Source organism: Haemorhous mexicanus, chromosome 2 (genome assembly GCF_027477595.1).
Source record: "Haemorhous mexicanus isolate bHaeMex1 chromosome 2, bHaeMex1.pri, whole genome shotgun sequence".
In the NCBI taxonomy this organism is placed as follows: Eukaryota; Metazoa; Chordata; class Aves; order Passeriformes; family Fringillidae; genus Haemorhous; species Haemorhous mexicanus.
Window position 1 is genome coordinate 32,167,561 of NC_082342.1, and position 14,496 is coordinate 32,182,056.

The 14,496-nt window shown below is 45.4% G+C and overlaps 1 protein-coding gene across 3 annotated transcripts; it reads left to right on the forward strand.

The window, feature by feature from the left end:
* Window positions 1-5,304: 5,304 nt before the first annotated feature.
* On the forward strand, window positions 5,305-14,041 carry C1S (complement C1s). 3 transcript variants are annotated; one of them, XM_059838243.1, is made up of 12 exons: window positions 5,306-5,570; window positions 6,002-6,079; window positions 6,492-6,696; window positions 7,853-8,030; window positions 8,279-8,404; window positions 9,061-9,260; window positions 9,484-9,637; window positions 9,863-9,978; window positions 10,209-10,287; window positions 10,541-10,678; window positions 11,149-11,223; window positions 12,784-14,041. In XM_059838243.1, the coding sequence occupies exons 2-12, from the start codon at window positions 6,075-6,077 to the stop codon at window positions 13,575-13,577; spliced, it is 2,070 nt and encodes a 689-aa protein (XP_059694226.1). In that variant the 5' UTR covers window positions 5,306-5,570; window positions 6,002-6,074; the 3' UTR covers window positions 13,578-14,041. The 3 variants fall into 3 exon arrangements, with proteins under 3 accessions (XP_059694224.1, XP_059694226.1, XP_059694225.1); XM_059838242.1 differs by having other exon boundaries at window positions 5,307-5,570; window positions 6,015-6,079; XM_059838241.1 differs by lacking the exon at window positions 6,002-6,079 and having other exon boundaries at window positions 5,305-5,570.
* The last annotated feature ends 455 nt before the right edge of the window (window positions 14,042-14,496 follow it).

The window sequence follows — 14,496 nt, forward strand, 5'->3', positions numbered from 1 at the left end:
CACAAGCAGGACTCAAAGCCGGAGCCATTTGCTCAGGGCAGTGCCTGGGTAATTGCTGTACATTTTCATGGTTGGAAAGCTCCCAGCCTTTCTGGGCTCCTGAACCAGTGCTGAATCACCCTCTTTATCTTGGTCCATCCCCCTTATCACCACCCTTTAAGTAGCAGCACCAGCACCTGCTAGATGCCATTTCTTATCAAATCTGACTGGGAAAGGGACTGACTGGCAGCATGGCCACATAGACCTCATTTGCTCAGGAGACCAGGCTGAAGACCTTGCCTCTCCTTGCCCTTCTCTTTCCCAGGCTAAACAAATCCAGGTTTCTCAACAACGAAGCTCTAGTCACCTATGCACTGGGCTCTTTCCACTTGGTTCACACCTCTCTTGCACTGGGGAGTGAGGAAGTGCATGAAGAGTGGGAGAGCCTGTCCTTCTCCCCCAGAAGTCCCCTGAAGGCAGAGTAAGGTGCAGAGTGGCAGGCCAAGATGAATAGCAAGGGTTTAAAAACCCTCCTGGGTAGCTCACTCTGTCAGGTAAGACTCTACAGACAGGTTGCTGTATTTGTCTACCCTAACTAGTGGAAAAATTTGCCAAATTTTTTTGCAAAGCCCGAGGACTGGCTTTTCAAGGCATATCTAGCTCTCATTTCCACATTCAGTTGTGTGTTTATGGTGTTTAGGCCACTTTCCTAAGTAAATCAGTTCTATGTGAGCATGGCAGCTGTCTGACCCTGCTCAAGGCACGTTTGACAAGAAATGATCTGCTTAGTTCTGTAATTTACTGTTGTCAGAGAAGAGTTTCAGGAGCAGCATCTGTTCCTGAGATTGCCCAACAATTTCCATTGCAAGATTGTTTCCAGTTGCTTGAAATGTTGCTATATTTGACCTGTATAGATTAAACGCTTGATAGTCACTTGGAGTCAGAGCACAGTAGCTCTGAGAGTAGGTTTTAATACTACTAATAATACTTCTTTTCAGCAGTATTATTATTATTTTAATAATCAGGGCAGTGTTATTCTTGGGAGGAGGGGCTGTAGCCATAACTCTTGATTTACTGTCCTTTAGCTATACCATAATTTCATAACATGACACGGGTATTAATGTGAAGCTCAAAGTTCACATGAGCTCGATGTGGCACAGTGGGAATGCAGCTGCTGAAGCTTCTGCATATCCAGTTCCATTGGTTGTGTTCCAGTGGCTCCATGCAGCTTTCCCACACACCAGGGCCACAAGACCCCAGATGCTTCTCCAAGAGCTCCTGCAATTCTTTCCTTCCAGGACCATTTCAGCTGAGGAGCTGGAACAGGAATGTTGTGCCCTGCCTTGACAGTGCTTCTTCTCCCAGGCAGGCACAGGAGGCTATCCTGATCAAAATGGCCATGGGAGAGGAGCTGGCTACTTGGGGCAAGGTGTCTGTGTGGGCAATGGGATTAGGGTTGGACGCTGATGGGGAGGAGGAAGATACTGGAAAAGCCAGAGCCAGAATAAAATTACATTTGACAGAAGTCTGCTGTTGTCAACAACCATGTCAAGGGAAAAGCACAGAGAAGGTGGTGAGAGAAATAACCATTAGCAAGAGATGAAGTATAGAGGGAGAAGAGAGACTGCTAGGAATAACAGGCAGGGAAAGACATGAAAAGAAGTTTTCGTTAGAAGGGTGAAATTGGAATTGGTGGTCATGGAGCCAGTGGGGGAAAAAAGCCAGGAATGGGTGAATGACAAACCAGAGAGATGGACAAACTGGAATTTGGTGGATGTTGGAGGCAGGAAAGGAACAGTATGCTTGAAAGCGTGTCACCTTTTCAGTATGAAGATTACTGAACAAATAAATCATAGAATCATTAGGGCTGGAAAAATCCTCTAGGAACATGGTGTCCACCCATTAAGCCAGCACTGCCAGGTGCACTGCTAAACCATGTCCCTAAGCATCACACCTACACATTTTCTGCACACTTCCGGGGATGGTGATCCCACCATTTCCCTGGGCAGCCTGTTCCAATGCTCCATCACTCTTTCAGAGAAGAAATTTCTCCTAATATCCAACCTAAACCTTGACGAGCTTGAGGCCGTCTTTTCTTGTCCTGGGCGACGCCAGACCCCGTTTCTCAGGCACCGCGGGCTCCGTTCCCCAGCCCCGCTCCGCCAAGGTCGTGGCCGCGGTCGTAGCCCCGGTCGCGGCGGGTGGGCTCGGACACTCCGTGCCGGGACCAGGAGGTGTCAGCCAGAATGGGTCCGGGAAGTCGCCCCCCGACACCCCTTCTGCGGCCGGGCGGGGCACTCCCGGGGCCGGGACTCCGCGGGGCCCGCCGGTCTCTGCTGCCGCCTCTCGGTGCCGCCGGGACCGGCGAGGCGGGACTTCAGTCCGCGGGAACCGGCGGGTTCTCCTGCCGCGGGAATGTCGCCGCTGCAGTTTACAGTCGAGTGGTTTCGAGGCTGAGAGAATTGATGTTGCCCAGCCTGAAGAAGAGAAGGGTTCTTCCTCACCATAGCACCTTCCAGCGCCTGAAGGGACTGCAGGAGAGCTGGAAAGGGGCTTCTTACAAGGGCAAATAGTGATAGGACAAGGTGGAATGGCCTTAACCTGAAGAAAAATAAGTTTAGATTGGATATTAGGAGGAAATTCTTCACTATGATGATGGTGAGGCACTGACACATGTGGATGCCCCTATCCCTGGGAGTGTCCAAGGACAGGCTGGATGGAGCTCTGAGCCTCTCCGTGGTTCAGTGGAAGATGTCCCCACCTATAGCAGGGGGGTTGGAACTAGATGACCTTTAAGGTCCCCTCCAACCCAAACCATTCCATAATTCAGTGAAAGAAAGCACAAGTATTTAGGAATATTTGACTGTAATGGATGAAACACCCAGGGGTGTAGGGGAAGGAAGTCAGAAGGCAGCAGGCACCTCAGTGCCCTAAGCAGAGTGTTCCCAAGCCCCAGGTTTTACTGGGAGATGGTGGAAGCTTTGCAATGAGACTTGGTGATGGAGGGAATAAGAGAAGTGAACAGACTCTGTTGAAAATCCCCCTGGTAGTGTTTGCAGAGGTGGAAATCAGGGAATTGTATTAAATGGTTCTGAGCCAGAACACACCTGCCCTGCTATGTTTTCCCGGGGTTTATCAAAGGCTCCCAGTTTAATGACTGGCAAAAAAAAAAAACTGGCCCGAGTCACAAGAAGGAGGTGGGAAGTGTAGTGTGCAAGAAACCCACAGAACCCTCTTATTGCCAGAATGGGAAACAGGCAAATTACTGCCAAGGTCTTGGTAAATTGAAGATATTTTACCTCTTACTTCTATATCCTTGATTCCCTGCCACTTATATTCCCTCGATTCACTTAGTTAATGCTGTTTTCTCTTTTGACGTTTATGCCCTTTTTTTCCAATGCTCTGACTCAGTGTTTCCAAATGGAGATGTGTGTGGCTTTTCTTAAGAACTTTGGAAAAACTTTTTTCCCCCAACTTCCTGAGGGAGGACGAGCCAGTCAGGCCTGTTTTAAATGGTAATTTTATGAAAGCTGGAACACCGCTGCGCTTCATAACATCTGGCAGAAAGGTTACAGCTACACAACTCTGAGTCATTTTAAGAAAAGGGTTGTCTTATGCAATTTGGGAAAAGTGGTATGTGGTCACGTAATTTAGGAATTTAAGAGAATGTGTGTGCCTCTGAGCAGAATGATATTGCATTGGTGAATTTAATGTTATCACCTATTAACCTTAATGACATGATTTTGCCTCTTTTAAACTGTTATCTGACATAGTTGTAGCAAATTGTGAAATATATTACCTAACTGTTTCATCTTAAGAGTTGAAAAAACAATACAGATTTAAGAAAATGCAATCAAATGTTGTGTATATATTCAGTGTAAATATATAAATATTACCAGTCTTCTGTATAAATAGCTATCATTATACAGATATGTGACCAGATAAAATGCAGCTACTTCTTTATTTAATTATCTTCAGCAGTCTTTCTCTTAATTAATAGAAATTAATTGATTAATAAAACATATTTCTTAATTAATTTCTAAAGAGTGATGAATATTCATACACATATTAATCAACCACTGCTACAGATGAGTTGAGCCAGATTTATATGAAAATACAGAATTCCCTTGTGATAAAATGACATGCATAATATATCAGTTCACACTCATTTCATTTCCACCATGCCCATTTTCAAATAGGATTGTGGCTTGAAGAGTCACTGACAGGGTTTTTACATTGCACAGCTCAGAGGAGAAAACATCTCCCTGAGATTTATTGTGTATCTTTCATCACTGTTTTCCTGTTCTCAAAATTCCAGTTCAAAACATCAAGCTGTGCTCCCAAGAGACATCAGAAGGGAGATGACACTCTGTTTTCTTTCTCTTTCCATTCTCATTTTGACAAAGAAAACAGACTAGGCATGTTCTTCCAGCAAAGCCTTTATCCTGACTACAATGAAGTCAGTTATGATTCATCTGGAGGTGTTTCTCTCCCTTGACATTAAAAAGGACTCTTTCAGATGGGCTGTGCTAATGCACTTTGCCTATGGCCTGTTGAAACTTGAAGCACTTTTTTTCCCCTGTCTAAAACAAGCTCTGGAGTGTGCTGTGCTGGCTGTAAAGGGTAGAGGCTGTAATGGAATTTTAGATTTTCATTTACAGTCCAGTCCCTGTGCAGCTGGTTTGTGAGGAGGAGAGGATTTCTGGAGTATTAGTGACAGATATTTTAGCTTGTGTTTTGGCCTTGGCTTGTGGCCACTGGCTGGGCTAAGGGTCCTGCCTGGTGTAAGTCTTTGAACTCCTTTCTGCGAGGATCCTAGATCTAACTTGCTGCAGGGCTAAGTCTGATGAACATTAACACAATGAACATGATGAACATGCTCTTTCTTACACCAAGAAAATAAAAATGTAGTTACGTGTTCCTAGTCTTAAATGAATCCCTACAGTGAACCCAGCAAAACCATGTTTCCTCCTGCTGGTAGCCTCAGAGAGGCACAACATTGAATAGGCCACTATTTTTTCTTTATTTCTTTCCCTGAAAAGGGGTCTCTGAAGCATCGCATGAGGAGCAGGAGCAGCAGCCCTGTGGCCATCAGGTTGCAGTAAGACTGTGCTCCACCAAGGTGATCTCTGGACATGATGATCAAACAGGGTTTTCTGTGCAGAAACATTGGACTCTCCCTTTTCTACACCCTTTGGATGTTGTTCCCAACTTTAGAAAGGGAGGGGAATGAAGAGGAGAGGGAAGGCAGTCGAAAACTCTATTCCCCTCCCTTTTCCCCAAAGTCACCTGATTTCCCGAAAATACAGCCAGACTGGTGCGCTCCCTACGGCAACTTCAGCCAACAGGATTGTGCAAGTCTTTCTGGAAATCCCCCTTCCTGCCGAGAGCTTTCAAAGCCAGCATCCCACGCTAGAGGGAAGGCTGGGAAGCCGCATACCACAGACAGAGGGTGCTGCGATATTGCGAATTAGAGCTCCCTTCCCAAATCTCAGCTTTGGGCGCGTTTGGAGTAGGGTGTGCACAGGAAGAAAAAAGAGAGAAGGAAAAGAGAAGAGACAAGGAAACCAGACGTGAACTATGGAGATAAGGTAAATTTTGCAGGCACTATAAATGAGAAAGGAGGGTATTCCCCAGTGTTGTTGTCTGACAGCTAGAAGAGGCAGGACAATGTGCTTCCCAACCCCAGGGTCTTAGCATGATTTTTGAGGTGCTGGGAAGAATGGGCTGGGTACTCCTGGGGGATGTGTTCTCTGTCTTAATTTGCTGTGCACCAGCATGGTGTTTGGATTCACTGGAAGCCATAATGGGAGAGCACTGGTGAGTACCAAGACAGAGATTTTGTCCTTATGGATCTCAGCCTTCCTTCTTGATGCTTGGGTTTGCTCTGTGCATGAAGGGCCAGAGATATAAACTTGCTTTTCAGGCAAAACCTTGACCTAGTCTCTCCAGGGTGGGGGTTTAGGGTTTTCAGCCTGCTTAGCAGACATGCAGACATACAGGCAACATTAACCAATCACAGTTTTTTGTCCCAGAGCATAACTCCAAAGTCCAATTCTTGAAGGTTTTCAGAAAGGAAGAGCTGCTTTTTCCAGATGTGGTGAGTTATTAAATCTCAAGGTTTATTAGTAATTGTATTCTATAAATCATGTGTTTGCCCTGTAAGACTCTACTGATTTTCAAATCTGAATGTATTTATAGCCCAAATAGCCTCCAGAACAGGGCAATGAGTAAGGAAGAGCACTTATGATCCCTGTGTTCAGCTCCTGCAGCTTTACCAGCTCCTACAGAGACTGAGACAAGCAGAGAGCACGACTGAGGTTGTACTTCTGTGTGAAAAGCTGCAGGAGAAGGACAAGCCTCACAGAGCCACAGCACTGGCCTTTGAAACGCGGGAGCCAGGAGCTCTGCTGCATGCCATGTGCCCCCAAAGTCTAGCTGTTCCCTGGGGCTGTGCACATATGAAAACTGAGAACACTGCTGCCATGTCACCTTCCCTTCTCTTTCCTCAGGTCCCTGATCTTCTTCTGTCTCCCTGTCTGGGCTGATGCAGCCTCTATGTATGGAGAGATCTTGTCACCCAGTTATCCTCAGGCGTATCCCAATTTTGCCAATGAAACTTGGCACATCCAGGTCCCTTTGGGATATGGCATTCACCTCTACTTCACACATCTGGATCTCGAGCCATCACAGGACTGCGAATATGACTTTGTGAAGGTACTGTCCATGTCCTTGAGTGGGGAAAAGACAAGAAGGCAGGTTAGAGCACAGAACAGCAAAGCTGTGCACAAAGCTCGGAGCTGGGAGAGGAGTTACGCACAGCCTTCCTGTTCTGAGCTCCAAGGAGTCCAAATGACTGGTTGTGTCTCCACTAGCAGTCATGAAATCAGCTCAAGTTTGCTTTATCACCACATGAGTGTTGTCTGCCAACTGAGTGTCCCATTTATGCCCCCCCATCCCGTGTTTCTCCATATTCTTCGGAAAAGCCTGCTTAGCCATCACTGACACATTGGTTTTGCAAGGCAAATTCCTAGCCATGGAAGTGTAGGTGTAAAAAGACCATTTTCTTAGGGCAATAATTGTCTGTGCCTGAAATTATCTGGAATTAATCGATGAGTGGATGTAGATGATTTATTGCAAACAGAAATCAATGGGTGGACATAGATGATTTATTGCAAACAGAAATTGATTGGAAAGGATGGAGGTTAAAAACCATCCATCTGTGTAGGGATAGTGGCCACTCAGATAAAGTGCTGTGGTCCCTTGCAGCACAGTTTTTTTATGATCCATGCACCAGAGATTTCTTAGAGATTTCTTTCACAGATTTCTTTCTCTGCACTATGTTCTCCCACAAGGCACAAAAGATCAAGCACTTCCACACAAGCAGACTGAAACAAGCCCATCCTGTCCTGCCATAGCTCTGTGTGAACAGGGGCAGTAAGGTCAAGTGCAGCACCAGGACATCTTTGAGGAGGACCAAGGTGGGACAGAAGGATTAGTGTGCTCTGTAGTGACCTGTGTCCTTTTGCAACAAACCAATGAGCCTGTTAGGCTGCACTCTGTACTGCCATGGTTGGTTTTGCTGCTTCGAAATACTGTTTTGGTGATTTTTTTTTTTTTTGGACAAGTGGCCTGAAGAAAGGATGCTAACAGCCAACATTGTGGATTAATTTGTATCTGAGAAATTAAGGCAAGCATTTCACTGGGAAGACAGTAGGAGGGAGCACTCTTCAAGTGTCTTATGAGTATCATGAAACTGGCTGTCCAGGGGCTCCACTCGGCTGCACCTGAGCCCCTAAAGCTGAAAGACTCAAGTCCTGGTAATTCCCCATGTAGCAGTAGCGAGGTGAGGTGTCTCTGAACTCTCCTGCAGATCCTGTCTGGTGGCTATGTCGAAGGCGTGCTTTGTGGGCAGAAGAAACCTCGTGCCCCTGGCTCCAGGATTGTGGAGGAATTTCGTGTCCCTTACAACACCCTCACTATGACATTCCAATCAGACTTTTCCAATGAGGAGCGCTTCACTGGTTTTGCTGCCTACTATGTTGCTGTGGGTAAGGTTAAAACAGCCTCCTCTGAATCTCTGTTGTGTCCAGGCTGGGGAGGAAAGGTGACCAGAAGGGTTTTTCTTACAGAAATGCCTTATTTAAAGAGGTCTCAGCAGACAGCTGCATTGCAGTATGGCCAGTATAAATACTGTCTTAAAGATGCCTCTTCCTTGTTATCCACTAGTGTTGCTTCAATTTCTCCTGCTTTCAGGGCCCTCTCCTAATTTGGCTGATCCATCTTTTCACACTTGCAGACTTGGATGAGTGCATGGATTTTGTGGATGAACCCTGCAGTCATTACTGTAATAATTATATTGGAGGTTACTTCTGCAGCTGTCCACCGGATTATTTCCTCTATGAAGATAACAGAACTTGTGGAGGTAAGAGATGTGCATGACCTGTGGTCAACAGCAAGAATTCATTTAGGCCAGGTAACATATTGCACTTGGAAGACTTTATCATCTTTCTCAGCCATTTGTGACAGGTATATTTTGGGAGAAAAAACCCATCCCAGTGCAAATCTGAGCTGCAGTAGACTGTGGTTTGAGGAATTTCTACTAACATAGTCTTAACAATTCAATTTCTATTTATGTGTCAAGAGAATTAAGAAACTACAGAATGACATTCTCTAAAGATGATGATGGAAAATCATCTTAGCATGCTGCTATCTGTGAATCCTTAAATCTCTGACAAAACAGGGAAGTTCCGTAAGGACAAAAAAATCACCAAGGGCCTGCTTGGCTTGAGCCAAAAAGTTGCAAGATCCCAAACAGTGCATGTTGAAAGGAGCATAATATGAGGACCTGAGCATGAGGAAAGGAAGCCTAAATCTCAGGTGGAGGGTAAAAAGGAGTTAAAGTCCCTGGCTAACTGGATGGAGAGTGGCCCTGGCTTAAGTTTTTTGGGAAGATGCAATGCTGTGACATGGTTATTGCAGGTAGCTGGGCAGACTGGGAATGTGGTGGAAGAGGGAGAACTTGTTGGGTGCACACGTGGACCACTTCCCTCCTGAATCGTGTTCCTTCCTCAATCCTAGTGAACTGCAGTGGAAATGTCTTCACTGAGCCAACAGGGGAGATTGCCAGCCCCAACTATCCCAGCCTGTACCCGGAGAACTCTCGGTGTGACTACCGAGTGGCTCTGAGCCCGGGCTACTCCGTGGTGCTGACCATTCGCAGCGGCGACTTCGACCTGGAACCAGCAGACTCCAGCGGGATCTGCCACGACAGCTTAACTGTAGGTGTGCAGCTTAGGGAGCTTAGGAGTCAGGGTGCTCTGAATCTCCCATCAATCTGCTCATATTTACAACACTTTGGGACTGCTTAACTTTATTTTCAGTTATGTTGTCTTTTGGAGTTTGTGGGAATACATTTGAATAGGTATGCATTGAGTGTGGATTTTAATTGCTCTCTCAATACATTTGGCATTTCTCATTTATTCTTGTTTGGTATTTTCCCAGATTGTCTCTGGAAAACAGCACTTCGGTCCCTATTGTGGCAGCAAATTCCCAGGTCCTTCTGAAATCAAAACCAAGAACAACGTTCTTGACATAATCTTCCAGACAGACCAGGGCATACAACACAAAGGCTGGAAAATACGCTACTATGGGGACCGTGAGTAAATGCTTGGGAATGGGTTCCCTCTGCTGATGAGTAAGGGACAGGGTTTGTCCCAGATCACATTGGTGGCACAGTTAATGTGTTCACAGCTGCTGGTACTGAGTAAGGGTATGCCTGCTTACTAGGGGAAAAACATCACTGGGGTGAAAGAGGTTGGGAGCTGGAAGGAGACTGAATCTCGAACCGGTTCATCACTGATTTCTACCTATCTTTTCAAAGCTGTAACCTGTCCCATGAGTGTCATCTCCAACTCTGTTCTTGACCCAAAGAAGGACAGGTATATCTTAAAGGACATTGTGAAGGTGACCTGTGTGGAAGGCTACGAAATTGTGAGGGTAAGTGAAATAAAAAGCATATGTCCCCTCTGGCCTGCTCAGCAACATCTGGAGGCAATTCCCGTCAGGGGTCCTGACTACTTTTGGGAACCCAAAGTTTTCAACACAGCAGTAGTAAGAGGAATCCTCTTCCAGCCACTGCAGCATTTTGAGGCCCCTCCACTGCAGCACCTGTGTCAGATGAATTTCATGTCCAGAGACTTACATGGATCATATGTTTTATTTCCTAGCAACGAGATAGCATCACGAGTTTTCTCTCCAGCTGTCAGGAAAATGGTGAATGGAGCAACTCCCATTTGAGCTGTGTTCGTAAGTGACCTGTGTCTGTATTGTGGGAAGGGAATTGGAGTGGGTGTTTAGGCTCCAGATCCACTGTATCTCCAGACTAGGAGGATGCTGAAATACTGGGATGTGAGCATGCTGAAGGGACAGAGAAAGTGAGCCTGCATGACTGTACACGGATTAGAGAAGCAGAGTGGTTCCCTGTCATACAAAATAATCACATTGTTGAGTGAGGGTGCCCCTTTGATTGGATTTGATCCTTTTTGTTTCTTCTCTGCAGCTGTGAACTGTGGTGATCCCCCTCCAGTTGACAATGGCCAAACCTCGTACATCTCGGAACTCCAGGAGCCCCTGTACACAGCTGCTGTCCGCTATGAGTGTGAGGCACCCTACTACACCCTGGAAAACAAGGGGCATGGTGAGCATTGCCTCTGCTGCACTGTCATATTCTTTGGGTTAAAGGCCCAAGAAGGGGTTCTGGCACCGTCATGGGGCTGGGGTTTTGTTCTGTCAGGTCAAGACCGGTGTGAGGTTGCAGGCTGTAGTTTACTGTTGCCTCTGTGTTTAAGACACTCTGACAATGCCTGGGCTGTTGACCTTAAATGCATTAGCAAGTCCTCTCTCTGTCTTGTGAGTGAGCCATGCAGGTTTTGTCACACGTAGCACAGAGTTCTGGTGGAAAAGTAAAGGACTCAAGAAATCTGTTGGATGAGTTTTCTCCCAAAAAGGGATAAAGGCACCCTGGTAGGGAGATAACAGAAATGTTTACCAAGCTGTGCTTGCTTTGGAAATGAGGAGGTTGATGTATCATATACAGTAGTGTTATTTACCCTGTGTTTATCTTGATTGTGTTCTCATGGAGCTCTTTTTTCTCTCGTGTTTTCCAAGCGATATATCGGTGCTCAGCCAGTGGAGAATGGGTCAATGAAGAGATGGGAACAAAGCTACCAAAATGTGTCCCAGGTACTACCAAATACTGCATGTGCATGCAGCATATGGAGAGCACTGCTTCTTCCATCTCTGTATTTTCCTTTTCTTAACTTCCAGCTGATAGAGAGAATTTTAAACCCTGTGTACTGCTCAGTTTAGCCTCGTAGAGGAGGCAGCATGACTTGCCCTAGCTGTACATGATGCCTGTTCACTCCTTCAAAGCCCCAGATCCTCACTGGCAAAGTACAAGATCCAGGTGGAGGAGATTCAACTCTCTTAAAAGTCCAGTCACAGCTTAGACAGTGGTTTGGATTATACAAGTACACAGTAAGAAAAAGGCTGAAAGATAAAGCTCAGGGAATTTACTACCCAAGAGGAGGCTACAAAGAATATGAAGCCAAATTCTTCTCAGTGGGACACAGCAATAAAAGGCAATGACAGGCTCAAGTTGCAACAAAGGAAATTCTGATTGTATCTAAGGAAAAATGCTCCCTCAGAGCACTGGAACTGCTGTCCAGAGAGGCTGGCTAATCACTACCTTGGGAGATGAGCAGAAGTTACCTGTCAAAGCCCCTGAGTAACCTGGCTCTGGAGTTAGGAGGGCAGGGGAGAGGGCAGTTAGGGAGGAATAGGTTGAGCTAGAGGCACTGAGAAGAACCTTCCAGCATAAATCTTCCTATGATTATGTGAAATTCTTTTAACAAATTCTGCTTCATGCAAATTAGAAGCTATCTGCTAGCTATAGTCCCTTAATCTCTGATTTTCTAACTAAGGATTCAATGCAAACAAGACAATGTGATAAGAAATCAGTTTCCTAGCAATGTCAGAATGACCAGTCTTATTTGTGTCCTTATCATTAACATTCTGCAAAATATTACTCAGCATTTTGCTCAAAAAGCATGGAGCATCTCTGCACCCAGAAGACCCACAGATAAGATCCCCTACTGCTTAAGATTTTACGAATGTATAGAATAGAGAGGCAAAATGATAAAACATCAGTGACAAACCTGAACTCTTAACCTGAGAGTATCTGGAGTTCACAAAAAGCAAAACAAAAAACCCAAACAAACAAACAAACAAACAAAAAAGGAAAAAACCCCAAAAAAAACCCCAAAAAAACACACACACAAAAAAAAAAACCCGATCAAACCAAACCAAAAAGATATATATTTAAAAAGCAGTGTCATATTTCTAAGAAATCAAACAAGTATTTTTTCAAAGACAATCCCTTCATCTAAAGAGCATAATTCAGCACAGGAAAAATGCCAACTAGAAGGCAATTAAATTGCAAGCTTTAACATAGTGTCAGGGTGACAACAGCTTTCCAGAAAACTGAATCTGAGAATGAGCATTTTAAATCTAAATTGAGTGTTGATAGTATTTTTTCTAAAATTTTCTTTGATTTCTCTGTAAATACTAATTGCAAGCTCTGTGGCATAAAATGTAAACATGGTTACTCAGATTCCAAAGTTATTTAGAGGACACAGGAAGGAGGGGACCGCGGGCTTTTTAGCAGTACTAAAGAACCCCCAGTTTGTAACTGCTAATTCTCCCATCCTGTCTTTCTCCCATCTTTCTTTCTTTTCTTTCTAGTCTGTGGGGTGCCTAGCAATCCCATCCGAGACACAGGGAGGATTTTTGGAGGCACCCATGCAGAGAAGGGGAACTTTCCCTGGCAGGTGTATTTCAATAACCCCAGAGCAAGTGGCGTGCTCATCTCTGACAGATGGGTGATGACTGCAGCTCACGTGCTGGAGGGATATGACAAGCCCACCATGTATGCTGGGGTAATCAATGTTCGTAGAAATTTCCTGACACAGGAAGCTGAAAAGCTTATCCCAGAAGCTTCATTCATCCATCCTGGTTGGAAGGAGGAGCCTGCAGACAGCAGGGTCAATTTTGATAATGATATTGCCCTGCTGAAGCTGAGGGATCCCGTGAAGATGGGTCCAGACATCTCACCCATCTGCCTTCCTGGTAAATCACCCGAATATGAGCTGGAAGAAGGGACTCTGGGCTACATTGCTGGATGGGGCCGGAGAGAGAAAGGAAAGCTCCCTGCCGATCTTATGAAGGCCCAGATTCCCGTGGTGAACATGGACAAGTGCCGATCTGTGAAACCAGACAACTTCGATAATTCCGTCGTTTACGTATTCACGGACAATATGATCTGTGCTGGCAGTGGCAAGGACAGCTGCCAGGGGGACAGCGGTGGAGCCTATGCCATCCAGGACCCCCTGAATGCCACCCGGTACTATGTGGCCGGGCTCATCTCCTGGGGGCCAAAGTGTGGCACCTTTGGCCTCTACACCAAGGTGGTGCGGTACTTGGACTGGATCAGAGGGACCATGCGCGAGCACGAGGGTGAGGAAGCCTGGCAGAAATAGCTGCTGGTCCTTTCAGCACCGTCACCCTTTCCAAATGGGACGGCTGCATGCTTGGGCTGGCTGTGGCACTGTGCACTCTGTGTATCCAATGGGAAATATGTAACACATTGTAACTCCTCCTGTCTATGCTGAATGGAGAGCCAGGAGTACGGACCTGTTTCTCCCACTGTCATCGTGTCTGGGAGGAAGGGAAATTCTCCTTCTTCCACTCACAGTAGTGTAAAAGGAAGACATGATTCTCAATAAAAGAGACTCTTTCTTCTTCCTTTCATTTCTTTCTATCCTATTTTTTCCCACTTGGAAAGGACCTAGCTGTGGGCCATTGAAACCTGTCAGGGAGGTTTCAATGAAGATGAGAGAGGATAATGGTTGGTTCCCATGGAAGGTTCAGAGCCTGGTTTCTGATTTATGTATTTCCTGACCTGTTCAGAATATCTAACAGCATTAAAGAATGTCCAAAGTGCCTTTTGTGCAATGTGCTATTGTGTCTGTAATGCCTTTCTTCTTCTCAGTCTAGACCTGGTTCTCCTTGAAACTCCCTAAATCAAGTGTCTAATCATATTCTGACCCTGCCAGCTTTCATCAAGCTGGAACTTGTAGTACCTCACCTCAGTCTTTATAAAATTCTTCTGAGATGGCTTCATCTCACTCATCAACCATTACCAGCAATGAGGAATTCAGACTTCTGAATTAAGCTGCATAGAACAGACATTCAAAAGAATTTCATTCACCTCTCCTCAGGCTTTTTTTTTTTTTTTTTTGAGTTAAAAAATAAATAAAGCTTGATTTTTCTCCCAAACATGACCTTATCTTGATTTAGGGAAGGAATATTTCCTGACATGTGTTAGAGGTATTTTCTGCTCTGAAAAGTCCTATATCATTCACAGGCTCTTTCCACTGAGATGATCAGGGAACTGGT